Below are 27,655 nucleotides of genomic sequence, written 5' to 3'. Positions count from 1 at the left end.
TGCAGGTGAGTTTCAAAATATCCTGTCTTGAATGGATTTCTGCCTGCAGCATTTGCTTTGCTTATGAATAGAGCTCTCTAGATGCTTGTCTTCCTCTTTCAATAAGCTCTTTAACTCTTAAGTGCTGGCATTAGCAGTGGGCTATTAAGAAAGACTTGGGGGGTGCTTTCTGCCTCTAAAAACATGTTTTTCCATTTGGGGTAATATTCTGCCTTTTTAATATTCCCTAAAATATTTCATTCTTGTTTGGCAGGGTGGGGAGGGCTTCCCATAAAACCCACATGAACTACTAGTTCTTGCTTATTCCTAAAACATACATGGAAAAATTCAAAAGCGCTGGGTTTTTTTTCCCGCAAGCTGAATCTAATCCAGATGAACTTCAAAATAAATTCAAAATAAAAACCCTGCTAGAAGAAGAGGTGCGTGGAATGGAACGTGCAGAAATAAGTAGATTGACATTGGCAATTAGAGAGCAAGAAGAAAAAGAATATTATAAAATATTATAAAATATGGGATTTATTTTATCAATGGCTAGATAAGAAAATAGACAAATAAAATATACTATAATATAGATATAATAGTAAAGATGATACATTGTAATGATATATTTGATTCTTGTGAAATGATATTATGAACTAGACATTGTAAAAATTGAGATTTGCTCAAAAAGGATATGAATTTACAATCAAAGTCTAATAATGGTTTGATAACAATATAATATGATGTGGATAGCTGATTTATATAATATGAATTTTAATTTAAGTTTAGAAGGGATAGACTGTTAATATTGTGCACAAGAGATGTGTATCAACCCAAACACTGTATAATGGAAAGACTGTTTTTATCCGATGTTTTGTGTTTGTGTTTGTCTATGTTTGTCATCAAAATAAAACAAATTCTTTAAAAACAAAATTCAAAATAAGGCAATTTCTCCTGATGAAGATGAAGCAAAATTCAAAGCTGTGAAAAAAAGGATGCAAAGTAGGTTTGGTTTAAAATGACTGGGTTTATTTGCACCCCATGGCCAGAGAGCTTAATATGCGGCATGTGGATAACTAAGGGTGAATAACCCAAGGGATTTGGATTTAATGACCATATTTCGTTGTTCTCAGGTTCTGAGTACAATGACAATAAATTTATCTTAATAACCCTGTTGGAAAGAGTTAAAAGTTGCCTTTTGCAAATCAATGGCCTGCCCCCTCAGGCTCCAAGAAAATGAGTGGGAGGGAAAGAGCGCCTTGGGAAGGCAAGCCCCTCCAGCACAGAACTCACTGCCCCAGCAGCGGAAGCCCCCCCAAGCCCCGATTGGCTGTTAAGGCCAGGCCTTGCCCACTCCTACGTGCGCCGCCAATGAGGACGGGAGCTGATCAAGCGCTGCCCGGCCTCTTCCGGCCAAAAGGGCCGCAATGTGGGAGAGGTTGGGCTGACGGCGGTCAGCGTTAACCTTAATAATAATTTACAATAATAATAATACTCAATAAAACCTTTTCATACATTTTATTATTTTAACCAATAAATAGAGCGGAAGCCTGCATATATGAAAGCGGCTAAGGTCGAGTAAACGCCGAACGAAGCCTGCTTAAAGAAGCGGGAAGCCAACGCCTCCAATTGAAGGAGTCGCGGCCTCCGTCGCCTCAGCCGCAAGGCGGGCTCTTAGCAACGGCGCCGAGCCCCGCCCTCTTAAAGGGGCGCGTCCTCCGTCGCCCTCCGACGCTTCTTCCTCTTCCGTTTCCCCCCCACCTCCAGCGGGTGACGTCAGGGAGCCTGCCGGCCTGCGCGTGACGTCAGATCCCGGGCGAGGCGGGCGGGGCCGGGCGGAACGGCGGAGCCGCTGAGGTAACGGGAGGCGCGGGCGGGCGAGGCGAGAGGCCCCAAACCGAGGCGGGGGCTCCCCGCTCGGCCTTTCCCCTTCCCCCGCCTTGGCCGAGGGCTGCGGTGTTTCATGCCCGTTGCGCCCCCTCTTCACTCGCCTCGTGGAGGGGGTGGGAAAAGAGAGGGTCTGTGGGGGCGGGTGAGGGGGGGTCGTGGGCCTACCCGGCCTGGCTTCCCGTAACTAACCCGGTTAGTGGGCCTGGGTGGGGTGGGGGACACGGAAAGGATGGGGAGGGCCTGCCTCACGTCGCCCCCGCCGCATTTCAGCCTCCCAATGCGGGGAAGGGGCCTGCCTCCCCCTCCCAATAAAGTGGCTAACCCCCCCTTATGGGTTGAGGGAGGCTGCGTGGAGGCTTCTCCCCCCTCCACCCATTGCCCCCTAAGGCTCCGCTTATGGGGAGTGGTCTGCCTCCCCGACCCCCCCCCCGCAGGCCCTGCTATCCCAGCCTTCCTTTTTTGGGGGTGGGGGTGGGGTCAGGGTCTTGCCCTGGGAGGGGGCTTCCCTGCCCCAAGCTACTCCCAAGGGGTGTCACCCAGGTGGGGTGGGGGTCCTTCTCCAGGCTGCCCTGCCTGCAGAAAGGGAAGGGAGGTGGGGGGGGCACTGCTTTTTTAAAAAAATAATAATAATTTATTTTATGAAATGTATTTCCACCCTTCCTTTCAATGACTTTCACGTGCAGAGTCGTCTCTACTTGGGGGAGGAAGAAGAAGGTGCTGCTTTCCCCCACCCCTTCATAGTGTTCTTCAATTCCCACCTTGCCTTCCAGGGAGTTGCTCTGGGCATGTGCAGAGAATCTTTGCTGCTTGGGAGGGAGGGCAGGTGAGGGTTGGGGCTGCTTCCCCTTGCCCCCCACTAGTTTTAATTCCTTTTAGTCTTAGATTCCCTCCATGCCTTTAACTGACTTGCTCTGGGCATGTGCAGAGTCTCCTCTCTGCTTTGGAAGGGGTGGGGGGGCTTTTTCTGTTTTATTTTATTCTTAAATTCCCACCCTGCCTTTCAGGGAGTTGCTCTGGGCATGTGCAGAGAATCTTTGCTGCTTGGGAGGGAGGGCAGGTGAGGGCTGGGGCTTCTTCCCCCCCCTCCCCCCCTTCTGACTTGTTTTAGTCTCTCCATGCCTTTAACTGACTTGCTCTGGGCATGTGCAGAGTCTCCTCTCTGCTTTGGAAGTGGGGAGGGGGGGGGCTTTTTCTGTTTTATTTTATTCTTAAATTTCCACCCTGCCTTTCAGGGAGTTGCTCTGAGCATGTGCAGAGTCCTCTCTGCTGCTTTGGGAGGGTTGGGGCTGTTTTTTCTTCTTCTGTTTTATTTTCTTTCTTTTAGTCTTAGATTTCTCCACCAACTGACTTACTCTGGGCATGTGCAGAGCCTCCCTCCTGGGTGGGTGGGGCAGCTGCTTTTCCCCCCCTTCATAGTGTTTCTTTTTATTTTATTCTTAAATTTCCACTTAGCCTTTTCTCGACTTGCTCAGGGCATGTGCAGAGTCCTTTCTGCTGGTGGGGAAGAAGGGCTGCCCCCCCAGACTGTTTTATTCTTAAATTTCCACTCTGCCTTTTCATGACTTGCTCTGGGCATGTGCAGAGTTCTCCCTTCCCACAGCCCAGTAAAAGAATGCCTGCCTCTCCCAAACTCAGCTTGTATTTAGGATTTATTTATATTTTATATTATATTCAATTCATTCAATTTTGGGGGCATTTTTACACCACCCATCTCTCGTAATGGTCACTTTCCAACCTTGTTATACTGCTGGGAGAGGCCATATTTCCTCTAGAGTATTCCCAATTGTTAAATGCGTGACCCCCAAGCTGTGGGTCCCACCTTGGTCTTAAGGGCAGAAATGGTCTTTCATCTCGGAAGCAAGAAAGCTGGCTGTCCTTGGAAATTGCTGAGTTTGGTTTTCATTTTTTTTTCCTCACCGCTGGCTGGAAAGGAGGAGGAGGACCGTAGTTATAAGCCCAGTTGGGTGCCTCCTCTCCTATAATCTTGCACAAGGACTTTTATTTATCTGTTACTGTTTATAATAAAATTTAATTTATGTACTGCCATCTCATTGTTTTGGGTGACTCTAGGAATATCAACCTGTTTCCTTAGACTTCATAACAGGCATCACGGGAGTCCTTCAAATCCTCTCCATCCTCCTCTGCAGTGTTTTTTAAATTCAGCAATTTGAAAAGGTCTGGACTTCAACATCCAGAATTCCCATGCTTGAGAAGTGTGTGTGTGTGGGGGGGTTGGACTAGAAGACCTCCAAGGTGCCCTAGAGTTCCATAGGTAGTCTGGCCCCTTCCATTCTGATGATGATATCTTCATCTTCTGCTCCCTGCAGTGGTGGTTGCTGAAGTAATTCCCCTTTTCTGGCTTCTGTTTCCAATAATCTCTGTTTGTGAGGGGTCCTTGGTGCTCTCTGAGCTTGGTTGTTTTCTTGCAGATGTTTCATAACCGAACTAGGTAACATCATCAGTGCTAGAAGGGAGTGGGGTTTATAGGTTGGAGGAGGAGGACTGTGGGGGTCCTTGGTGCTCCCTGAGATCGATGGTTTTCTTGCATTTATAAAAACGAGAGCAAACCTCACTGCCTACTACTGATAGTATAGTTTGGTTATGAAACGTCTGGAAGAAAACCACCAAGGTCAGAGACCACCAAGGACCCCCTCATTTCAACCCTGAGCTTCAAATATTTTCCTTAATGTCCATTATTAGCCATCATTGCTTGCTTCCTTTTGATCCTCATACCTTCTGAGGAATCATTGCTACTTAAAACCCAAACTTTCATCCTATAATTACCTTCAACTATCTCTGACCCCATTAACTTTCTTTTTCCCTCCCCCTTAACTAATTTCCTAGTCCTTTGGGTCTAAGGGTGTTAGATCTATTCGTCAGTTCCTTTTAGGTGTGTGTGAGTGTGTGTGTGTGTGTGAATTCGCCTCCCGTCTATGCATAGCAGGAGACACCATATCCCTCCTAACAGAAAAGTTAGATGAATCAGCTGTTAATGAATATTTTCCTCCTCATTTCTGGTAGGCCATTATGCCTACAATGCGTGTGTGTATTATAATAGCACTTAGACTTACTGGTATATACAGCTTCCCAGTGCTTCCCAGCCCTCTCTAAGTGGTCTACAGAGTTGGCCTCTTGCCCCCAACAATTTTGAGTCGTCATTTTACCCACCTCGGAAGGATGGAAGGATGAGTCAACCTGGAGCCAGTGAGGATCGAACTCCTGGCAGTGGGCCTGCAATGCTGCATTCTAACAGGAAGGAAGATAGCAATAGCACTTAGACTTATATACGCTTCACGTTGCTTGTACAGCCCCCTCTAAGCGGTTTACAGAGTCAGCCTCTTGCCCCCCAAATAATCTGGGTCCTCATTTTACCCACCTCGGAAGGACGGAAGGCTGAGTCGACCTCGAGCTGGTCAGGATCAAACTCCAGGCTGTGGGTAGAGTTAGCCTGCAATCCTGAATTCTAACTACTATGCCACCATGGCCGTCCCTCCCTCTCTCCCTCCCTCCCTCCCTCCCTACTTACCAATAGCGCTTAGACTTATATTCCGCTTCACAGTGCTTTACAAGCCTCTCTAAGTGGTTTACAAAGCCAGCATATTGCCCCCAACAACCTGGGTCATCTAATTATAATATATATAATATATACATATTATACGTGTAACATATTTACACATATATGCATCTATATTATGCATATACATATATATGTATAATATATGCACACACATATATATGCAGGCGTGCACACACACACACACATGCACACAGAGTGGAGTAAACCTTTTGGCTGTGCATATGCTGGCAGGGGGAACTCTGGGAATTGGAGAATTGAATTCCACCCATCTTAAAATTGCCCTGATTGAGAAGCACTGAGCTACATTCTCTCCGGCAAACTGAGCTTATAAGAGAGTGCCCTAAAATGATGTTGATTCAGATGATGTCTAGGAACAGGTATGACTCTGGACTCTGGGGTAAAGCTGTCTCCCCTCTCAATCGATTTTCCTTTAGAAAATGGCCGTGAATGTGTACTCCACCTCTGTGACGAGTGATAACTTAAGCCGACATGACATGCTCGCCTGGATCAACGAGTCGTTACAGTTAACTTTAACCAAGATAGAGCAACTTTGTTCAGGTAAGCTTTGCTCCTTACTGTTCCTCCTTTTAAGCAGTTGGAAACGGTCACGATCGCTCTTTGGTGGGTAGTTGCTTACCTTGTGTCTGAAGTGTAAATGTATTTGAACAAACTTACACCCACCCAGCTCAACAAAGGTGACATAGAAGGTGTATTGCCTTTGTAGCATTGGCCCAATCTTCGTGAACCTTCTACTTGGTATGCTCACTTTACCCTCCTAGGGTATAGAAGGAGATTCTACCTGCACCACTTTCCGTGGGGTGGTGGTGTAGTATCTTACGTGTGTCTTTAAGTTTCTGTGCAGTTGTGTTGTGTTAGATGTACCTTGAAATGTCTTATGTGGGCAAAATAATGGAGGGCTGAATAGCAATAGCCCTTAGAAACTTATATGCCGCTTCACTGTGCTTTCCAGCCCCCTCTAAGCGGTTTACAGAGTCAGCCTCTTGCCCCCAACCATCTGGTTCCTCATTTTGCTGACCTCCGTACGACGGAAGGCTGAGTCAAGCTTGAGCCAGTCAGGATCAAACTGCTGGCAGTGGGCAGAGTCTGCAATACTGCATTCTAATCCTAGCACCACCAAGGCTCAGTGAAGAGGGGTGAGGGGAAGGGAGGAAGGAATTAATTAATTGCACTTATATGCCACTTGAGTGCTTTCTGGCCCTCTCTAAGCAGTTTACAGAGTCAGCCTCTTGCCCCCAACAATCTGGGTCTTCATTTTACCCACCTGGGAAGGAGGGAAGGCTGAGTCATTTCAGGATCGAACACCAGATAGTTGACAGAGTTTGCAATACTGTTAACAGAATAAAAGAGTTGGATCTTGGAGGTCTTCTAGCCCAACCTCCTGCTCAGGCAGGGAACCCTAACCCATTCCAGACACCAATGGTTATCCAATCTCTTCTTAAAAACTTCCATTGTTGGAGCATCCACAACTTCTGGAGGCAAGTTGTTCCGCTGGTTAATTGTTCTCACTGTCAGGAAATTCCTCCTTAGTTCTAAGTTGCTTCTCTCCTCGATCAGTTTCCACCCGTTGCTTCTTGTCCTGACACTTTGGTGCTTTGGAGAATAGCTTGACCCCTGTCTCCTCTTTGGGGCAGCCCCTCAGATATTGCAAGACGGCCATCATGTCACCCCTAACCCTCCTTTTCCTTAAACTAGACACACGCATTTCTCACAACCGTTCTTCGTATGTTTTAACCTTCAAGTCTCGTACTGGAGGCTAAACCTCTTCGTTGCTCTTCGTTGCACTTCTCCTTTCTGTCCTTTTATCTGAATATTTGGAAAGTCTTTCTAAAGCCGAATATCGGACTCTGCAAGGAGAAAAGGCTGCGGGAGCTGTTGTTTGGCAGATTAGCGCACTGGTCCCCGCGGAAGGCCGCCTGCGCTTGTCATACCGATGGAGACTTTTTCCTTGGCGATGAAGCCTCACAGGAAATGAGTCTGCAGTAGTGACAGCAACCTTGCAGGTTTTTTTTTTAAAAAAAATCTGTTGTTTTAAAATACAGTGCAAATAAGATCACAGGTAGTCCTCGACTTACGACCACAGTGGTGCCCCCACATTTCCTTTGCCAAGCAGAACCGTTGTTAAATAACGAGTTTTTGCCTCACGTTACGACCTTTCTTGCCACCCTCGTTAAGTTGAATCTCTGCAGTGGTTAAAAGTTAGCCGCACGGTTGCTAAGTGAATCGCTGCGGTTCTTAATTTAATGACACGGTTGTTGAGCGAATCCGGCTTCCCCCCCGTTGACCTTCGCTCGTCAGAAGGTCACAAAAAGGGGATCGCTGTGACCGTCATCAATACGAGTCGGTTGTCAGTCCTCTGAACTTTGATCACGTGACGATGCTACAACGGTCATAGATGTGAAAAACGGTCAGAAGTCACAGTGAACTTCAGACGGTCACTAAATGGACGGTTGTAAGCGGGGTTGGGCTTCAAAAATTTTAGCAAAGGGTTCTCTGCCCGGTTGCTGGGTGGGCGTGGCCATGGTGGGCGTGGCTTAGTCGGCCCCCTGCACCATGGCGGGGGTTGCTCCCCGGGCTCCGGAGAGGCTCTCTGGAAGCCGGAAATGGACCCATTCCGGCCTTCCCAGGCTCCAGGAGGCCCATTTTTCACCCTCGAGACTCTGTGCGCCCCCTGCCCTTACCTGCATCCAAAACGGGCCACATGGGGACTTTGGGAGAGGTGAGGTGGGCGGGGCCAGCCAGGGGTGGGATTTGGGGGTCCTCCTCTGGTCCTTCTCCCATCCCTGGTTGTAAGTCAGACACTCTGCAGTCCTAGAAGAAGAAGGAAAATCTATTTTCAATGTTATATTCACCATAAGAAGCTTCTGCACTTCCCAACTGCAAACCGTCACTAAATGAATGGCTGCAGGTCAAGGACCTCCTGTAATTCATTGGGGTGCACAAACTGGGTTGCCTTGAACTCTTTTGAGCACTTTATTTTACAGTGAAGGTGTCTATGGAAAATCTCGGCCACCCAAGTCATGGTTGTCCCCCAAAGGTGTTTTTTTTTTCCCATAAGGCAGCTGGACTTTCTAGTTTTTTCCTTGAAGACGTTTCGCTCCTCATCCAAGGAGCTTCTTCAGTTCTGCCTGAACGGTGGCGGATGGAAAGATCTATAATTCCCTGCAGTCACCTGGTCTTTAGTCCTCTCTCTGAGGGCTTATCTGTGCCCTTGGGGGTCACCTGAATCAGAGTGCAAATGGGTGTGTAACCTTCTTGGAACTTCACTTTTCATTGAAGCTTCCTCCCTCATTGTGAAACGGGTGTTTCGAGTTCCACGCTTGCTATTTCAAGCATTTTGAAAGCGTTTAAGCTAAAAACTCTTCCAACACCCTCTCATAACAGCCTGATTTGCAAAAAAAAAAAAAAAAAGATTTTGAGACTCTAGAAAGAGTGCAGAGAAGAGCAACCAGGATGATGAGGGGACTGAAGACTAAAATATATGAAGAACGGTTGCAGGAACTGGGCCTGGCTAGTCTAGGGAAGAGAAGGACCAGGGGAGACAGGAGAGCAGCCTTCCAATAGTTGAGAGGCTGCCCCAGAGAGGAGGAGAGGGGTCAAGCTATTCTCCAAAGCACCTTTGAAGGCCAGACAAGGAATAATGGATGGAAACTGATCCAGGAGAGATTCAACCTGGAAATAAAGAGGAATTTCCTGACAGGGAGAACCATCAGCCCATGGAATAGAAGTTGCCTTTGGAAGTTGTGGGAGCTTCATCCCTGGAGGCTTTCAAGAAGAGACTGGGCTGCCATCTGTCAGAAATGGTGTAGGGTCTCCTGCTTGGGTGGGTGGGGGGGTTGGACTAGATGACCTCCAAAGTCCATCCCAACTCTTGTTATTCTGTCTTAATCTGTCTCAGAGCCCATTCTGGATCCTTTCGGCAGTTAAACCTGAGTGACCAGATCCCCGATGTGCCCTTGTAATCAGCTTCCTTTTAATTAATCATCTTGACTGTTTCAAATCTCCTCTTCCATCCCAGGAGTTGTTTTTTTCTCTGAAGGCAAAAACTTACTGGGTACATCGTTTTGGCACCGAAGAGGACAGAACCTGCTCTAGCTAATTCCCGCGCAAACCCACATAATTAAAATATAGGACTCTCCCTTCTCCCCATTAGAGCAGGTCACATTGTCCAATGGAGTCTCTTTTATTGCTATGAGAAAAACCCTTTGGCTTTGGCCAACACCTGCTGAAGTGTCCTTGGCTTTCACGGCTCGGCTTCTTGATGTCTGGAGCCTACTACGTTCCATCTCACCCTTCCCTTCCCCCTGGTGCCTTGGCAAGCCGAGAAGCGATACCAGTTGCAACAGCAAAAACGTGTTTCAAGCTTGACAGCAGTTTTGGAAAGAGTTGTATCGGTTGTCTTGTCACCCAGCTGTTCCGACAACAGACGCAACGGCATTCAAGGAAGAGAGTCATCCAGTTTGGCGGCTGGCCTTTCTGGAGAGCAGCCTCAACTATGACTTTCAGAAGTTCTTTGTGGGTGGCTCATTCGGCAAATTTACCATCAAGAAAGTTTATACAGCCCACCCAGCTCACTCATGGTGAATCCAGGCGACTTACAAGAAATAAAACCCCCAATAAACCAGTCAACTTCCCCCCCTCCTCCGCCATCGGTGATGAAAATCGGACCAACCACCTGATGAGCTCCATATCACCTGGGGTCCCCAGACCCCTTGGGAAAACCATGTCTTCAGAGCCGCTGGAAATAGTGTCAAGGGGAACGCAATCTTATCTCCACGGGGGTGATGCTCCACACAGAGGGAGCCACCATGGAGATGGTCCTCTTGAGGGACCCCCTTAAGAGAGGGGACTTGTAACATCCCCTGCCTCTCTACTCAGGTGGGCCTGGTAGATAGACCTGGGAAAAGGTGGCCCTTCAAATAACAGGGAGAAGGAAACCATTACTACCAACCTGCCTTCCATGGAGGACCTGTATACTGCAGGCGTCCAAAAGAGGGCTGGGAAAATATTTACAGACTCCTCACATCCCGGATATATAAACTGTTTCAACTCCTACCCTCAAAACGACACTATAGAGCCCTGCACACCAGAACAACGAGACACAAGGGGAGTTTTTCCCCGAACGCCATCACTCTGCTGAACAAATTATTCCCTCAACGCTGTCCCAACTATTTACAAAATCTGCACTACTATTACCAATAAACTTCTCATCACTTCTTATCGCCCATCTCCTCCCACTTGTGACTCTATGACTGTAACTTTGTCGCTTGTATCCTTACGATTTATATTATTTCCTAGTATGATTTGATTGCTTATTGTACCCTATGACTATTACTAAGTGTTGTACCTGATGATTCTTGACGAATGTATCTTTTCTTTTATGTACACAGAGAGCATTTGCACCCAAGACAAATTCCATGTGTGTCCAATCACACTTGGCCAATAAAGAATTCTCTTCTCTTCTATTCTTCTATTCTTATTGTACCCTCTGACTATTATTAAGTGTTGTACCTGATGATTCTGGACTCTTGACAAATGTATGTTTGCTTTTATGTACACAGAGAGCATTTGCTCCAAAGACAAATTCCACGTCTGTCCAATCACACTTGGCCAATAAAGCATTCATTCATTCATTCATTTTTGGTCCACCAGATGGGCCTCTCTTAAGGGAGGGGCCGTAACATTTTTTGTCTTCCCAACCAAGTGGTTTGGGTGGATATAGCTGGGAAAAGATGGTCCTTCCAATAACTGGGAGGAAGCCACCACCATGGGTTCCCTCCCCCCCCCCCCCATGGGCCTCCCTTAAGAGAGGGGATCCATCACATCCTTTGTCCCCCCTCTCAGGTGGGTTGGGTAGATGGGAAAAGATGCCCCCCCTTCCAGTCACCTTCAGCCAGTTCCTTCCCTGCTGTGCGAAGAGGAAGACGCCTAAAAGACTCCAAGAATGGTTTCTCTCGTCCTTGACATTCTTTCCCACCCAATTGTTTGAGTTAAGTTCCTCCCCCAAATTTCTCCTGCCACGCTGCCTCCCACAGAAAACAGGATTGGCAGCCACAAAGGAATGCAGAGATTCTGATCTTTTACCCTAAATACCTTGGCTAAGATCTAAGTTTCACCAAGATGTTTCTCTCTCTCTCTTTCTTGGCCAGGTGCTGCTTATTGTCAGTTTATGGACATGCTCTTCCCGGGTTCCGTCACGCTCAAGAAAGTGAAATTCCAAGCAAAGTTGGAACACGAATACATTCAGAATTTCAAGGTCCTACAAGCAGGTTTTAAGCGGATGGGTGTTGACAAAGTAAGAACTTCAGAACTTTTTCCTCAGGTGTCACCTTTAGGGGATGTTGCAGCTTGGAGGACTGGCATAAGTTTCCTTGGCTCTTTCTTTTTTGGCTGCGGCCTAAGACCTCCACATTGATTTATTTTGAATATTTATTTACTTAGAATATTTGCCAGAGGCCAGCATTCCCCCCCTCTCAGTTTTCAAATTAACGTTCAGTAATACTGGTGTGGTTCTTTTTTCTTCCCCCAGTCTTGTTCAATTTAATCCAGATATATTTCTTTCAACAAAACTGGAATCATTTTTCAGCTTTATGACGTACCTTTTCCAGGAAAAGCAGTGCTTGGTACTTCATTTTTTAACATGTGTGTAGCTGGTGTGCCAATCACCTGTTAACGTACTGCTGAATATAATAAGGTGGGATTTTTATTTTATCAAGTAGGAAGGTATTTTTCTTGTCAAGTTGGAGTTTGTGCCATTTCTGCCCGTATTGACATGTGGCTCAAAACCAGAGAAGTTCCTTGTTTGTGTTGTTTTTGGGGGAGGGAGGTTTTAATCTTTGTCAAGATATGACTAATAATAAACCTCTTGAAAGACTTCTCTATTCCCAGATATTTTGTGATTGAGTTAGAGCTCCAGATGCTCCTGTTGGCTAGTCTCTTTTTCTGTGGAAAGACATTTATTTGAATTTTCAGAAGCTTTATAGCATATAATTTTAAATTTAGCAGCACTCAGCTATGCTTGCCTCCTTTTAAAATTTAAAATTTCATGTACTCTTTTTATATTCTCATGTACGCCGCCCAGGGAGTCCCTCTCTGAATGTGAAATACAGGTCAATCGAAAAACAACTAACCCTTCTTAGATTGTGGGAGTAAAAGAATGCTTAGATTGCTGCCCTTGAATTACTGGAAAAGGCAGAAGGAATGTGGGTTTTCACATGCTAATTTCCCCATGAATGGTTTTGACTCACTTGCTGTCTTTCAAATGCAAATTGGATTGGGGATTTCTGTGTTTCTCAAACTTGGCTCCTGGCAGATGGGCAGAACTTCAACTCCCAGCATTCCCTAGCCAGGACCTTAGAATTGCCAAGGTTGAGAAATCACCTGTCTTGGGGATCAGGATTCATCGGTGATATTGATTGCCAAGTTCAGGTAGTCCAACGCTTCAGCCAGGGAATTTGTGTTGGTAAGCAAAACAGCAGTGAAATGAAGGTTGTCCTGTTTCATGACCATCCTTGCCACAGCTGTTAAGTGAATCCCTGACAGTTCTTAAGTTAGTCACATGGTTGTTAAGCGAATCTGGCTCCCCCTTTTGCCTACCAGAAGGTCGCAAAAGGGGAATCGCGTGACCTGGGACACCGCGACCGTCATAAGTACATGCCAGTGGCCAAGCCTCTGAATTTTGATCATAGTATCAAAATTCATGCAACTCAAGCATGCAGCGATGGTTCTAGGTGTGAGAAATAGTCCTAGTCACTTTTTTCAGTGATGTTGTAATATTGATCGGTCACTAAATGAACTGTTGTAAGTCGAGGGCTATGTATAGAAGTTTTCTTTTTTAAAAATTACCTTTATTAAAAAATGTATTAAAATACAAAATACAAAATATTTAAAATGAGAGTGTTATGTATGTTACAATCCATTTTGACAGTGCTTACATTTCAATTATTCCAGTGCATATTTTATACTCTTATTTGTTTGTTTATCCCTATCTTTCTAAATTATACATTCCTTATTTATTTAATTGCTTATTTTGATCGTTTATCCAATGGTACCAATTTTCCCACACTTTATAATAAACTGAGTCATCCTTTTCTTTTAATTCTAATGAAAGTTTGTCCATTTCCGTGCAGTCAAAATCTTTTGGATGATTAAACACTGTCGGCATAGAATCTCCTTTCCAATATTATGTGATCACTAATCTCGCTGCTGTTATTATATGCAGGATTGAATATTTTATCTCTTTTGTATAATTCCCTTTAATAATTCCCAGAAGGAATAATTCTGCTTTAAATTCTATTTGGACTTTCGTAATTTCTTTTAACCCTTTTCGTATTTTGGTCCAATATTTCTTAACTTTTGGACAAAGCCACCATACGTGAAAGAAGGTACCCTGTATTTGCTTACATTTCCAACAGTTTGGATTTAAATTAGGATCCATTTTAGCCAAAAGCTTTCATTTCTAAACAGGTTATCAGAGCTGCAAAAAAACTGCAGAATACCACTCTTCCTTATGTTTCTTGACCGTATTGGGGTAAAAGGACCAGGGGCTCAATTCTGTATCAGGCAATTTTTCCCCCCTTCTTTTGTGTGTCTTTCTTCCCTCTCTCCTCGGAGGAGATCATTGTGGTGTGCCACAGGTTGGGACCCAAATCAGGTGGATGGTTGACCTGAAAGGTGGTGTGCTCAGCCATCGGAGAAGCAGGCTGCTCTCGTTGTTCCCTGTTGCTAAAGAAAAGCAAAGGGAACTATTCAGATCTGCAGTTGTCTGCCGTCTGAATTTCATCCCAACGTAATTGTGTGGGCCGGAACTGGATCATATGGGTCCTATTTATTGGAAGATCCAACTTTTGCATAGGCCTTAAAGTCAGCTTTTCTGAACTTTGGCAGCTTTAAGATTGTGGGGTGGGGGGTGGGTGGGACTTCAATTCCCAGAAGGCTGGTCTTCAAAAGAAAAAATGTCCAGTTGCCTATTAAAAAATAGCACCTTTGGGACAGCCGTGACCTGGATGACGGAGAATCTCTGCAGACTTTTAGCTACACAATTTGGGATGAACACCCCTGGAATGGTGTGGGAGGAGGAATGGATTCCCAGGGGAAAAAATTGCAGACTCAGGAACCATTTGACCACTCAGGTGACCCTGAGGACACCGATAAACCTCCAAGTGGCCTCAACTGCCCTCTAAAAGGATCAGATGACCAGGTCTCCACAAGGAGCATAAATCTTTCCCTTCCCAATCATCCACTCAGACCTGAGGAAGCTTCTTGGATGAGAAGCGAAACGTCTTCAGAAGAAGAAACAAGAAAGTCCAGTTGCCTCTTGTAAAAAGCACCTTTGGGACGATCGTGGCCTGGATGTCTGAGAACCTCTCACCCATCTTAAAAGCTGCCACGGTTGAGAGACATTTCCTTTAAGTGGTAACACCTCATTTCATAGCCACCAGGGAGATGTTACCAAGCAAGTAGCAGCCTTGCAACTATCCAAGTTAGTTTGGGAAAACAGGGATGATGTGAGTTAACCCCCTTGGTTCAGTTGGGCCCAGCCAGTTTGCTCTGAAAGACCAGGGCTTTTGACACACGTTAATGCAAAGTCTTTATTATTCCGCCCCACCTCCAAGTCACATAAATTTCTGTTTTTTAAAAAAATGCAAACCACTTCTAGCTTTTTTCACTTTGTAGGAATAGCACCCCAAGCCTCTTAACAGGCAAGAATCTTTATTTGCGCCCAAGAAAAGAAGTTGCATGCTTTCACGTTCTCGGAGGAAGTTTTTATAGGCTAGATGTTACCAAAAAAAAAAGGTGTGTGTTTCCAAACAGCAGCTGGCAATCAGTGGATTGCAAGACCTTGGTGTGAGTAAATAACAAAGATTAGCTTTCTTGCTCATAGGGAAGTTTGTAGCAATTGAAGATTGAATAAAGTAACAGGAAGTTTGGGCAAACCTTGGAATTTACGCAATGCCTATCTTTCCTCCCCCTTTTTTTTTGTTTTGGTCCTTCTCACAAATACAGATGACGGGGACGAAATTGGACAGCCATTTGCCTGAAATGGTTCAGGGTTTCCTGCTTAAGCCCGGGGTTGGACTAGAAGTCCTCTGAGGTCCCTTCCGTCGTTCTGTTCAGGGTCCTAATTGTATCCGGTGTTTTGACACCTTTAGGAAATCAAGGAGCCGATCGTGTAAAGAAAACTAGAGAATGAAAGTGTTGGAAGAGGCTGTAAAATGGCTGAAGTTGAGAAATACTGTCCCACTGAGTTTCCGCCACTTGATCCGGCCTCTACCAAGGCCAATCGATCAGAATACAGATGGAAGGGACCTCGGAGGTCCTCTAGTCCAACCCCAACGCCCCGCCCAAGCAGGAGACCCTACACCATTTCTGACATGTCGGAGTCCAGTCTCTTCTTGAAAGCCTCCAGTGATGAAGCTCCCACAACTTCCAAAGGCAACTTTTATTCCCATGGGTTGATTGTACTCTCTGTCAGAAAGTTTCTCCTTCTTTCCAGGTTGAATCTCTCCTTGATCAGTTTCCATCCATTGTTCCTTGTCTGGCCTTCGGGTGTCTTGGAGAATAGCTTGACCCCTTTTCTCCTCCTCTCTGGGGCAGCCCCTCAAGTATTGGAAGATGCTCTCCTGTCTCCCCTGGTCCTTCTCTTTAGCAGACTAGCCAGGCCCAGTTCCTGCAACCGTTCTTCCTATGTTTTAGCCTCCAGTCCCCTCATCATCCTGGTTGCTCTTCTCTGCACTTTTTCTAGAGTCTCCACATCTTTTTTTATAGTGTGGTGTCCTAAATTGGATGCGGTGTTGGGAGCATTTACAAGTTTTGGAAGCAACTTCTGTTCCACTGGTGAATTCTTCTCACCGTCGGGAAATTCCTCCTGAATTCCAGGTTGCTTCTCTCCTGGGCTAGTTTCCATCCTTTGCTTCTTGTCCGGCCTTCAGGAGCTCTGGAGAATAGATCATCATCCTACCTTTTCCTATGTAAACAAATTGGGTCCTGAGGGAAGAAACGCAATTTGGTCTTTCAGTGGCCTATTGTGAAAATGTCCTTTTTTCTGGAGGAATATATAATTTCCAAGTCACGCGAAGATATAAATCCACTCTGTTCTGCTTTGGGGAGACCCGACCTCTCTTGTCTCTCTGGCTAAGGGCAGGGAAGAGGAGGTTGGGATAGAGGACCTCCTAGGTCCCTTCCAGCCCCAAATTTCTTTCCTTTTTTTTTTTGTAAAAAGTTTTTGATTGTTTCACATTTCAAAAACATCTTTTTTAGTGAACAGCATGATTCCAGGTTTTCACATTTTCATACAAACATGACCTTAGTTACACATTCATCTTTCACATTTGATTTCATATCCTATCATTACATGTTTTCTATAAATTTGCTCAAATACTTTTCTCAAACTTATTTTATATACTATTCATTTCTTGACCTATTTCTCTTAACTTTAATTCTTATGTCTTCATATTCATTAAACTTTATACCTTTATCTGTCATTTCATTGCAGGTTGTTACATCATTTCAAAAATTCCATCCCAATTCAAACAATTCAAAAGATTTCCCCCACTATTACCCATTTGAGTCTACCCCCCTTTTACCTTATCCATCATTTAGTTAACTCCTCTTTAATTCCCAATAATAATTTAAGGTTCAGAGAAGGACGGCGAAGATGATCAGAGAATTAAGAGCTAAGCTGTCGGAAGAGAGGATTTAAGAGTCGGTTACCTCAACAAGAGAGAGAGAGGATAGACCTCTTAAAATATTGGCAAGGAATTCAAACAGAATTCTAGAATGTTCTCTAGGATCCTGTCATGCACGGCATAGAACAGTTATCCCCAAACTTGGCAACTGTAAGACTTGTGGACTTCAACTCCCAGAATTCCTCAGCCAGCCATGCGGGGCTGAAGAATTCTCTCTCTCTCTCTCTCTCTCTCTCTCTCTCTCTCATCGATTTTATGACAGTTTTTCCCAGCCATTGGGAAACAAGCCAGTGGTTCTCGTTATAGGGTAGTTTTGCCGTAAACCTGATTTAAGTGCCAGGGTTTTTTGGCAGAACCGTGGTAAAACAGAGACACACGACTGCAGAACGCAGCAAACAAATGTAGACGTGGCCCAAAGTGCAGTCACGCGAATGAGGGGGAAGACTATAAGAACTTTGAATTTTGAGTGACAAGTGCTTTCCCTGTTACGTCTGTTGGAGTTTCAAATGGTCACTAAAGGGCCAGTCGTAAATCGAGCACTCCCTGTCCTGCTTTTAGAAACCTCTCTGCTAGAAATCTGGACTACCATTTCTCGTCCGGGCTAAACGTCCTTAACTTCTCTCCTCAGATAATACCTGTGGACAAATTAGTGAAGGGGAAATTCCAAGACAATTTCGAATTTGTTCAGTGGTTCAAGAAATTCTTCGATGCCAATTACGACGGAAAGGACTACGACCCCGTGGCAGCTCGGCAAGGCCAGGAGACGTGTCCCGCCCCGGCTCTGGTGGTCCCGATACTGAACAAACCTAAGAAGAACCTGGGCTCCGGGGGCACAGGTAAGAGAGAGAGAGGCTTTGCGTCGGGCGCCATGGGCGCTTGGAAGTTCTAGTGCTCCGACCTGGGCCAGGTTGTCTGTTTGGGGATGACGGGAGAAGCAGTCCCAACATCCGGGGGGGGCCAGGAAGGGAAGATCCCCAGACAGCATCTCAGGCCTCCTCCTTTGTGCCTTGGCCTGGGTTGGGTGGCGTTGCTCGCCAGGTTGGAAGTTAACGCTCATTAACGTGGCAAAATGTACAAGGTTATCCTGGCCAAGGTGTGGTGGTGATTGTCAATTCATAAAATATTCCTCTGGTCTTTTTAGGGCTGCCAAGAGAAAGGGAGGGGGGAGCAGCGCAGCAGCTTGCAAACTGAAAGTGCATTCCATAAATGTTTTCAAAGATAGGAAGTAGGAGACTGAAGTTTCTGCGCGCAAATATCTTTTTTTTTTTAAAAGACAATTTTATTGGTTTTTAAAAACAAACAAAACATAAAAACATCCAGCTTTCTTTCATAAATATACAAACTGTGTCGGTTGGTTTACCGATTTTTTGTGCATCCATTTCATAGTCTCAATTACAGTTAAATTACATAATAACTCATATTATCAATCAAAAATTAAATACCCTAGTATCACTATTAAACCATCATTTGACTACAATTTTATCCATACATACTTTGCGAGATAACTATAATTTACTTAGTTTATTTTATAACAAATCATGTAATCATACCAAATCTATCCTAAAAAACATTTTATAGATATGATATCAAAAAAAAGAAAGAAATATATCTTTATATATTTATAAATATAATCTTAATTATACATATCTAACTGGAGAGCATGATCGATGACTCTGGGCTATGGAGGTGTCCCATTGGAGAATAGGAATTACGATACACCCAGGGGGTGGGTGGAAAACCAGAGTCAAGGGTGACAAGGAATGATGTGTCTCAGAGTCAGCTACACCCATGCACATGTTAACTCCCAATAAATCCTTTCGAAGTTTTGGAAGTTTGGCTCAGAGACCCGTGATTTAAATCGGCGTCACTGCCGGAATCCTGACAGTGATTTGATTTAAAGGCTACACCTGTCAGGCTTGCCATGTTTTAAACCTCTACTTAGAAATGATCCTTGGCCTCCTGTTGGTTGAGAAAGGTGTAGCTTTATCAGAAGCCAAGTGTATCGCGCTAACGCAAAGCCAGAACACGGAGCATTGCGCGCCCCAATCCCTAAATCCAACTTTTCCCCTCCCTTACCTGCCCCCCGTCACCGGCCCTTCCATGCCCAGTCAGATTCAAGCAAGGTGCGCTCAGAAGTCACTTCCAAGTGTAGCTTGGTCGGCAGTTTCTTCTCCCAGCCGAGTGACCTTGAAGCAGCGTCTTGGGGAGATACAGCAGTTAATTTCATTTTCCCACACGCAAGTGTACAACCTCCGTTATCAGAGGAATTCTAGAACTGAGACGCCCGTAGAAGAGAGTATTTTTAGATCGGGATTGAACGGTGGGCTCCTTGGTGCTCTCTGAGCGTGGTGGTTTTCTTGCAGACGTTTCATGACCCAGCTAGGTAACGTCATCAGTGCCAGAAGGAAGCGGGGTTTGCTCTTCGTTCATAAACGAGTGGCTTGCCTTGTCAGCGGGAGCGGTCTTGTTCGTTCCTCAACATCGAGATTGACCCTAGAGCAACCGTCCAGCTGTGCAGTTCTTTCACAATCCAGCCAGTGCAGCCTTCGTAAAATGGAGGGCGCCGGTGGAGGCCGTTGCCCGATGCTAAGTTTTGCAAGCCCTCAACATCTGTTTCCCCCAAATTAGGAGGGAGGGGAATTGTTTTGAAGTCGCCCGTTCATTCTGCTCTTCCTCAGCCATGCAGACGGGATGGGGAGGCCTGGCATTTTCAGTGTTTCATCCGAGATCTTGTAATTGAGTGGCAGCTCTCGCCTCACAGTCAGGAGGCTGTGAGTTCGATCCTGGGTAGAGGCAGATATTTCTCTCTCTGGGCACCATGAGAATATATCTGCTGAACGAAACTCCGCATTGGCAACAGGGAGGGCATCTGGCCAGGAAATACTCAGCTCCCTTCAGTTGCCCAGACTCCACCCCAAAGCAAGGGATCATGGGGTCATTAAAAGGAGAGGATGACGATCCCGAGATCTTATGATTGCAAAGTGCTTTGTGTTTGGGCGTCCTAGTTAGTAAGTTTGATCCTGGGTAGAAGAAGATATCTGCCGAAAAAACTTTCAGATTGGTGACAGGAAGGGCATCCAGCCAGTAAACACTCAGCTCCCTTAGGTTGCCCAGACTCCACCCCTCAAGGGATTATGGGGTTATTAAAAGATGATGATGAGTGATTTCCTTCACTGGTGCAAGGCTTAGAGGTGGAGCTCTCGCCTCACAATCAGGAGGCTGTGAGTTCGATCCTGGGTAGAGGCAGATATTTCTCTCTCTGGGCACCATGAGAATACATCTGCTGAACAAAACTCCGCATTGGCAACAGGCAGGGCATCTGGCCAGGAAATGCTCAGCTCCCTTCGGTTGCCCAGACTCCACCCCGAAGCAAGGGATCATGGGGTCATTAAAAGGAGAGGAGGATGATCCCGAGATGTTACGGTTGCGAAGTGCCTTGTGTTTGTGCGTCCTGGTTAGAAACCTTCTCTTTTTGTAGATAACAGTGTTGTGGGGACTTCGGAACCGATGGCAGCGAGAGCCGAGTCTCTTCTGTCCTTAAAGAAAACTGCTACAATCGGTACTAAACGGGTGGAAGGAGGTGCTTCCCTCTCTTCTCTGGGCTTTGCGTAGCACACCGGGTTGCACACTTCGGGTGTCGTTCACTTCGGTTGGCAGTGGTGCCGAGGCCTTGCGCCCCCCACGGCAGAGCGCGGCTAACGCGTTTCCTCTCTTGCAGCCCCAACGAGGCCCATGGTTGCACAGCGAACAGCAGTGGCGAATAAACCGGGGCCTCCAATGATCAAAAAGGCCCCCGGGGGAATCGGAGAGGATGAATCGGCCGAATTAATACAGCAGGTGGGTTTTCGGGAGTGTGTGTGTGTGTGTGTGAGATGTCTTGTCAGCCACGATTAATTTCAACGGAATACCAGGGTTGGAAGGGACCTTGGAGGTCACCTAGTCCAACCCCTCGCCCAAGCAGGAGAGCCTACACCCGTGATGGAGAACCTATGGCACGTGTACCACAGGTGGCAAGCAGAGCCATTGGTGCCGGCACGCGAGCTGCAGGCAAACTTGCCTCACTGCGCATGCGCGTGCCTCACAGCCTGATTTTCGGCTGGTTTGAGGCCTTTATCGGCCTCCCAGAGGCTTGAGGAAAGCCTCTGGGAGGCGAAAAATAGGCCAGTTTCGTCACTTCCTGTATTTCCGGAAATACCAGAAGTGATAAAACGGGCCTATTTTTTGGCCTGCCAAGCCTGCAGAGGCCTTCCTCGAGCCTCTGGGAGGGCAAACAAGGCCTCAAATGGGCTGAAAATCAGCTGTGAGGCGCAGTGCAGGTAAGGGGGCGGCGGGGGGGATTGCGCACACATGCGCCCGGGGCAAGGAGGGGTGCGCGCATTGTCTCCTGGGTGCTGGCATGCAAGCGCGCATGTGGCACAGGAGCCCCAAAAGGTTAGCCACCACTGGCCTACCCCACTTCTGACCGAGGGCAGTCCAGTCTCTTCTGGAAAGTCTCCAGGGACGAAGCTCCCACAACTTCCGAGGGCACCTTCTGTTCCAATGGTTGATTGTGATGTGGGCAGCTGTGGTTTTCCCTCATGGAAATGTGGAACCCCTTCACACTGAATTTAAACCACGGGGTCTCCAAAGGGGTCCCTGGAGGAGGGGGGTGTCTGTTAGCCCCTCTTGGACTGGAGTGAGACACACACTTGTGAGTTGATTAGAACAAGGGCCCCCAATCTCCAGGCCGTGGACGGTTTGGAATCGGGCCATGCAAGCAGCAGACAAGGCTCTGTTTGTGCAAGAGGTGAGCGTTCAAGCTCTGTTTGGGTGAGTGGGGCGCCCCACCTGCCACTTACCCGAATGCGCTTAGTCGGATGCCTGCCATACTCACAGAAATCTCTCTCCTTCCCTCTCCCCTTGCCTGCAATGCGGCTTTCTAACAACTGTGCCGCCAGGGCTAAGAGAAAGGAAAAATAGAGAGGGGAGGGAGGGAGGGAGGAAGGAAGGAAGGAAAGGAAGCGAAAAGAAAGGGGAAAGGAAAGTGCCACCAGGGCTCAGAGAAAGGAATAATAGGAAGGAAGGAAGGAAGGAAGGAAGGGAGGGAGGGAGGGAGGGAGGAAAGGAAAAGAAAGGAAAGGAAAGGAAGGAAAGGAAGAAGGAAAGGAGAGGAGAGGAGAGAGGGAAAGGAAGGAAAGGAGAGAGGAGAGGAAAGGAAAGGGAAAGGAAGTGAAGGGAAGGAAAGGAAAGGAAAAAGGAAAGGAAAGGAAAGAAGGAAAGGGAAGGGAAGGGAAAGGAAAGAAGGAAAAGAAAGGAAAGGAAAAGAGGGAAGGGAAGAGAAGGGAAGGGAAGGAAAAGAAAGGAGCTTAGTCTTATATATGGCTCTACAGTGCTTTCCAGCCCTTTCTGAGTGGTTTACAGAGTCAGCCTCCTGCCCTCAGCAATTTGGGTCCTCCTTTTTCTGAGCTTGGAAGGAAGAGTTGACCTTGAGCCCGGTCAGGATCGAACTGCTGACTGAGCAGAGTCAGCCTGCCGTGCCGCCTTCCCCACCCCTTGCACCACCGGCGCACTCTGCGGTAGCGTCTCTTCAGCGACTTGCTCTGAGGCGAGCCATTCTTTTTTTGCCAGATCAATGCCTTAAAGTTGACCGTGGAAGATTTAGAAAAGGAACGAGATTTCTACTTCGGGAAGCTGAGGAACATTGAGCTGATCTGCCAGGAGAACGAAGGCGAAAGTGATCCGGTCCTCCAGAGAATCGTGGAAATACTTTATGCTACAGATGTAAGTCGATGGGATCTGGCAGTGGCCCTCCCCACTTCGGCCTCGGGCCTAACTGGGGGGCCAGCCTTTTCCTCCTCTGCACTTTCCCAGGGTGTTCACCTGCACGACTTGAATTGAATCACCTTGGTGGTCATTTTTCCGTAAATGGCACGTATTAAAACCAAATCCCAATGCGGCCACTCCCAAAAGAGAGAAAAAACACCCCCCCCCCCAAAAAGAACCAATGTCACCATCCCAAAGATGATGATGATAATAAAATAATAGCACCAGGACCAGAGAAGGTTCTTGAGTAAGAAGTGAAACATTTTCAACCCTCTGCCCCCAAAGAAAGTCCGGTTGTCTTTTGGGGAAAAAAAGCACCTTTGGGATTCATTGGAGTGATTTCCAGTTCACCGTTGGTGACGTTTTATTTTATTTATTAATTTGTATTTAATTTTTTAAAGTGTGCGTTCTCGGCCCTTTTGCCGCCCGCTTCTATGCAACGAAGGCATTTTGTTGCATATTTCAACATGCGTTTCCTACGATGTTTAACAGAATATCCTATTTCCCTTGAAAACAAGACCCAACCGGAAAATAAGCCCTAACATGATTTTTCAGGATAGCGATAGCACTTAGACTTATGTACCACTTTATAGTGCTTCCCAGCCCTCTCTAATCAGTTTACAGAATCAGCCTATCGCCCCCAACAATCTGGGTCCTCATTTTACCCACCTCGGAAGGACGGAAGGCTGAGTCAACCTTAGGAAGGAAGGAAGGAAGGAAGGAAGGGAGGGAGGGAGGGAGGGAGGAAGGAAGGAAATGTGAAAGGCAGGAAGGTAGCAATAGCACTTAGACTTACATACCACTTTATAGTGCTTTTACATCCCTCTCTAAGCAGTTTACAGAGTCAGCCTCTTGTCCCCAACAATCTGGGTCCTCATTTTACCCACCTCGGAAGGAGGGAAGGCCGAGTCCACCATGAGCCTGGTGGGATTTGAACTGCCAAATTGCAGGCAGCCGGCAGTCAGCAGAAGTAGCCCTGCAGTCCTGCACTCTGACCACTGCACCACAGAGGCCACAGATGCTTGTAATATAACCCCTACCCCCCCAAATAAGGCTTAGTTAAGACTGGCAGCCAGACGGATGCATTTAGTTACCGTATTTCACCCCAAATAAGACCTAACCAGAAAACAAGCCCTAACCCACCTTTGGGAGCAAAAATTAATATAAGACCTGGTCTTATTTTCGGGGAAACACGGATAGCAGAGTGGGAAGGAACCTTGAAGGTCGTCTAGTCCAACCTCAAGCAGGCTTGAGCGTTCCAGACCAATGGCTGTCCAGTCTCTTCTTAAACCCCACCCCTCCACCCCCAGTGATGGAGCCCCAGAACTATTAGAGGCACGCCGTCCCACGCTTGATCGCTCACATACCGTGTGCCCATCCCGCCGGGCACCCTTGGAGAACGCGCCACCGACCCCCCATCTAAACCCCCCTCCGCGCAGCGCCCTTCTTAATTTTCCGATTCCCCCTTCTCTCCTAGGAAGGCTTCGTGATACCCGATGAAGGAGCCCCTCCGGAGGAGCAAGAGGAGTATTAAACGGCCCCCACCGACGTTTACCAGCCGAACAGCAGCAGTCCGAAGCCCGAAATCTTTGCCCCAATCATGTGCTTATCTGTAAAATACTCTCGTTTTATTCTTAGAGGACTTAAACTGGTTTCTTTTCGAAAGTAAAAAAAAACAAAACAAAACAAAAACGAAAAAAAAAAAGAGTACCTCTCCAAGTGCACTTTTACTACTTCTATTTTCCCCTCCCAACCCTCCTTCCACTTCCGATGGGTGTTTTGTTGTGGTTTGTTTGGGGGGTTTGGTGAGAGAGAGAGAGAGAAAGAGCGCTCTACGGTCACTTTTCGTCGCGGAATAGATCAACCCTCCATCTGGTGTCGTTTGGAAGCAAGAGGCTCCACAAACTTGGGGTTTCGGGGGTACGCAGCGTTGCGCGGTGGGGCAGTGCGGTGTGTTTGTGGGGGTGGGGGTGGAGTTGCAGGAGAGGCTGCCTAAGGAGAAGGAGGAGGGGATCTTTGTAAAGGGTGGTCTTTACAGCAGGGAGAGGAAAGGGGACGAATTGGGGGCACCGAGAGGGCCGGTAAAGCAACGGAGGATTTGAGGCGCTTGGAAATAAAAAAAGGGGAGAGATTGGAGTTTCCTTGCTTAGTTTGTTCAGGGCCGTGTAGAAATGGGCCCGGCGTGGCTGAGGATGTGGCAGGCGAGTGGACTTAATAGTGGTGTGAAGCAGGTTTGCCCCAAATTGGCTTCTCTGGTTGTGGCCTGGTGTAACCTCCAAAGCAACGCGGCCATTCTCGGCAACTTTTTTTTTTTTAAACACTCGTGGGCGTCAATTCCCAGAATTCCTCGGCCAGCGCGTCACGCGCTGGCCGGGGAATTCTGGGAGTTGACGCCTACAAGCGCTTTCCAGTTGCCTAAATAAGATACTCACTCCTCACCCGAACCCCTTGCTGCTCCGCTCCGTACGGGGCGCTTCTCTCCCTTCTCTGCCCCAACCCCCACTGCTTCCGAAGTAACCCCGACCCAGTTACTTTCAACAAACAAACCCTGTTTTGGGGTGACAGCTGCATCCTTCTCGCCAAGCTAGGATAATTTCAACAGGGATAGCCGGATCCGAAAAGGATCGGAGGAGAAGGCCGCAACGCTCCACTCTCGCTCGACGGGTTTTTTGCAGCCTGCGCTGAGAGCTGCCTGGGTGGGTACCCCGCTTCCGTTGCAGGCCTATCTCCCCTCCCTTCCCCTCCCTCTTAAGTTACCTGCACAGGTGCTGCAGGCGCTGGTGGTAAAACAAAAGAGGAAGAATTGCGTATTAAATAGGCGAGCCGAGGTTGTTGGAGATAAAGAGTGTTCCGGTGAATTTTGATTATCGCAGTATTCTGTGCTTGACCTTCTCCCCCTCCCCTCTTTCGCAGAGCAAACCGCCTCCTCCTCCCCTCCCCAATGGCTGCTCCTTGGGGAGGGGGCTTTGGGAGGTTTGGGACATCCACCCCCCTCCCCCCCAGTCCTCCCCAGCCACAGCAAAGACTAAGCTTCCGGCTTGCTGTGTTCCTTTTGTCCGTTTGCTTCCGGTGGTTGTGTGTCTCGATGTGTGTAGAAAGCAGAGTTAACGGTAACTTGTTGTGTAGTGCATGATTTCCTTATGACAATTCGGCGGGAGACCCACATTGTGGACGAATGCCAAAAACAAAAGAAAAAAACGAAAAAGAAGGGAAAGAAAGAAAGACAAAAGAAAGACAAAAAAGAAAGCCATTATTTAAAACATCAGAGGTGCTATTTCTCTTGTGGCCTTCTAAATGCCTGTTATCCCTAGAACGACATTCAAAACCAGACTCCTTTTGACAGGGTTTTTTTCTACTTTTAAACAGTTTCTAAATAAAGTTCTGTTATTTCAAGAACGTGGCGTCTTCTGCAGTGTCGTCGTCCTTGCAGAGGTGATTGTTCTAACCTGAGCTTCCCAAGATCATGAAGCCGAACTCCTCGTCCCGATAAAATCCCTTTGGTTTAGGTTTAAGCAAATTCCTCTCCAGCAAAGTCCCAGCAATCCCTTCCATGAGATTTCACAACTACAGACCTTGATCAGGCTTGGAGAGTTGCCAGGCCGATATCTTCCAAACGCCACGCTGATTGTCTCCTGCAAACCCCACTCTCCTTTTGCTCCTCCTTATTCCCTCTGGGAGGGGCCATTTACCGTCCACCTGTGGCTTTACTCCCCAGTCGACCCTCGTTCCTTAGCTGTTCCCTTCGTCTGGCAGCTCTGTGCATGCACACACTGGGTACAGGCTCCAGCTGTTCTTCTTCCCTGCTGATCTCCAACTCCGAAGGCAGCTGATAACTGTTGGACGGCCCTGGCCCCATCTCTGCCTCTGAGGCAGAGCCCCTCGCCAGAGCCATCCCCAGACTCCAGGACTGGCCCATGTATCTCCCCGGCCTCCCCAACCTCTGAATCTCCTCATTGTCCGAAACTGGCAGGCCACAACAAGTATTTTATTTGTACTCAAGGTCCTTTTGAAGTCCAAATTCTCGGTTCTTTTTTTGTTCACATCATCCTTGGCTTGCTGTGCTTCGCACTGTCTGGGTATAGTTAGCATCAGATCTCTGAACCAGCACCTCTCGGGTGAATTCGAAGTCACACTGGTCTACTCTTAAAGGTGGCAGACTAGAAAGTGGGAGACAGTGAGTTCTAGTCCTGCCGCCTCAAACATGAAAGCCTGTTGGGTGACTGGACCAATCTCCAGGAGACGAGGAGTTCTAATCCTGCCTTGGGCACAAAAATTGGCTAGGTGACTTTGGGCCAATCACTGGGAGACAGTGAATTATAGTCCCGACTTAGGCACGAAAGCTGGTTGGGTGACTTTGGGCCAATCACCGGGAGACAGTGAATTATAGTCCCGCCTTAGGCATGAAAGCTGGTTGGGTGACTTTGGGCCAATCACCGGGAGACAGTGAATTATAGTCCCGCCTTAGGCACGAAAGCTGGTTGGGTGACTTTGGGCCAATCACCGGAGACAGTGAATTAGTCCCGCTAATTGGTTGGGTGACTTTGGGCCAATCACCTGAATTATAGTCCCGCCTCAGGCACGAAAGCTGGTTGGGTGACTTTGGGCCAATCACCAGGAGACAGTGAATTATAGTCCCGCCTCAGGCACAGCTGGTTTGGGTGACTTTGGGCCAATCACCAGGAGACAGTGAATTATAGTCCCG

At 47.1% G+C, this 27,655-nt stretch overlaps 1 protein-coding gene and 1 long non-coding RNA gene across 6 annotated transcripts in view; one reads left to right on the top strand and one right to left on the bottom strand.

The window, feature by feature from the left end:
• The window catches only part of LOC148125983 (uncharacterized), a 352,312-nt gene that overhangs the window by 93,510 nt on the left and 231,147 nt on the right, over positions 1–27,655 (bottom strand). The gene's annotated exons all lie outside the window — the stretch shown is intronic.
• On the top strand, positions 1,390–26,349 carry MAPRE1 (microtubule associated protein RP/EB family member 1). Of its 5 annotated transcripts, none has more exons than XM_087928778.1 (8): positions 1,834–2,061; positions 3,940–4,141; positions 5,881–6,004; positions 11,614–11,759; positions 17,780–17,987; positions 20,870–20,988; positions 22,759–22,911; positions 24,431–26,349. In XM_087928778.1, the coding sequence occupies exons 3-8, from the start codon at positions 5,884–5,886 to the stop codon at positions 24,485–24,487; spliced, it is 804 nt and encodes a 267-aa protein (XP_087784904.1). In that variant the 5' UTR covers positions 1,834–2,061; positions 3,940–4,141; positions 5,881–5,883; the 3' UTR covers positions 24,488–26,349. The 5 variants fall into 5 exon arrangements, with proteins under 5 accessions (XP_026578094.1, XP_087784904.1, XP_026578095.1 ...); XM_087928779.1 differs by lacking the exon at positions 1,834–2,061 and adding an exon at positions 2,873–2,926; XM_026722309.2 differs by lacking the exon at positions 3,940–4,141 and having other exon boundaries at positions 1,390–1,836.

Source organism: Pseudonaja textilis, chromosome 3 (genome assembly GCF_049901715.1).
Source record: "Pseudonaja textilis isolate UNSWEBS1 chromosome 3, rPseTex1.2, whole genome shotgun sequence".
In the NCBI taxonomy this organism is placed as follows: domain Eukaryota; kingdom Metazoa; phylum Chordata; class Lepidosauria; order Squamata; family Elapidae; genus Pseudonaja; species Pseudonaja textilis.
Note: the sequence above shows the minus strand (reverse complement) of the source record. Positions and strands in the feature narration are given on the sequence as shown.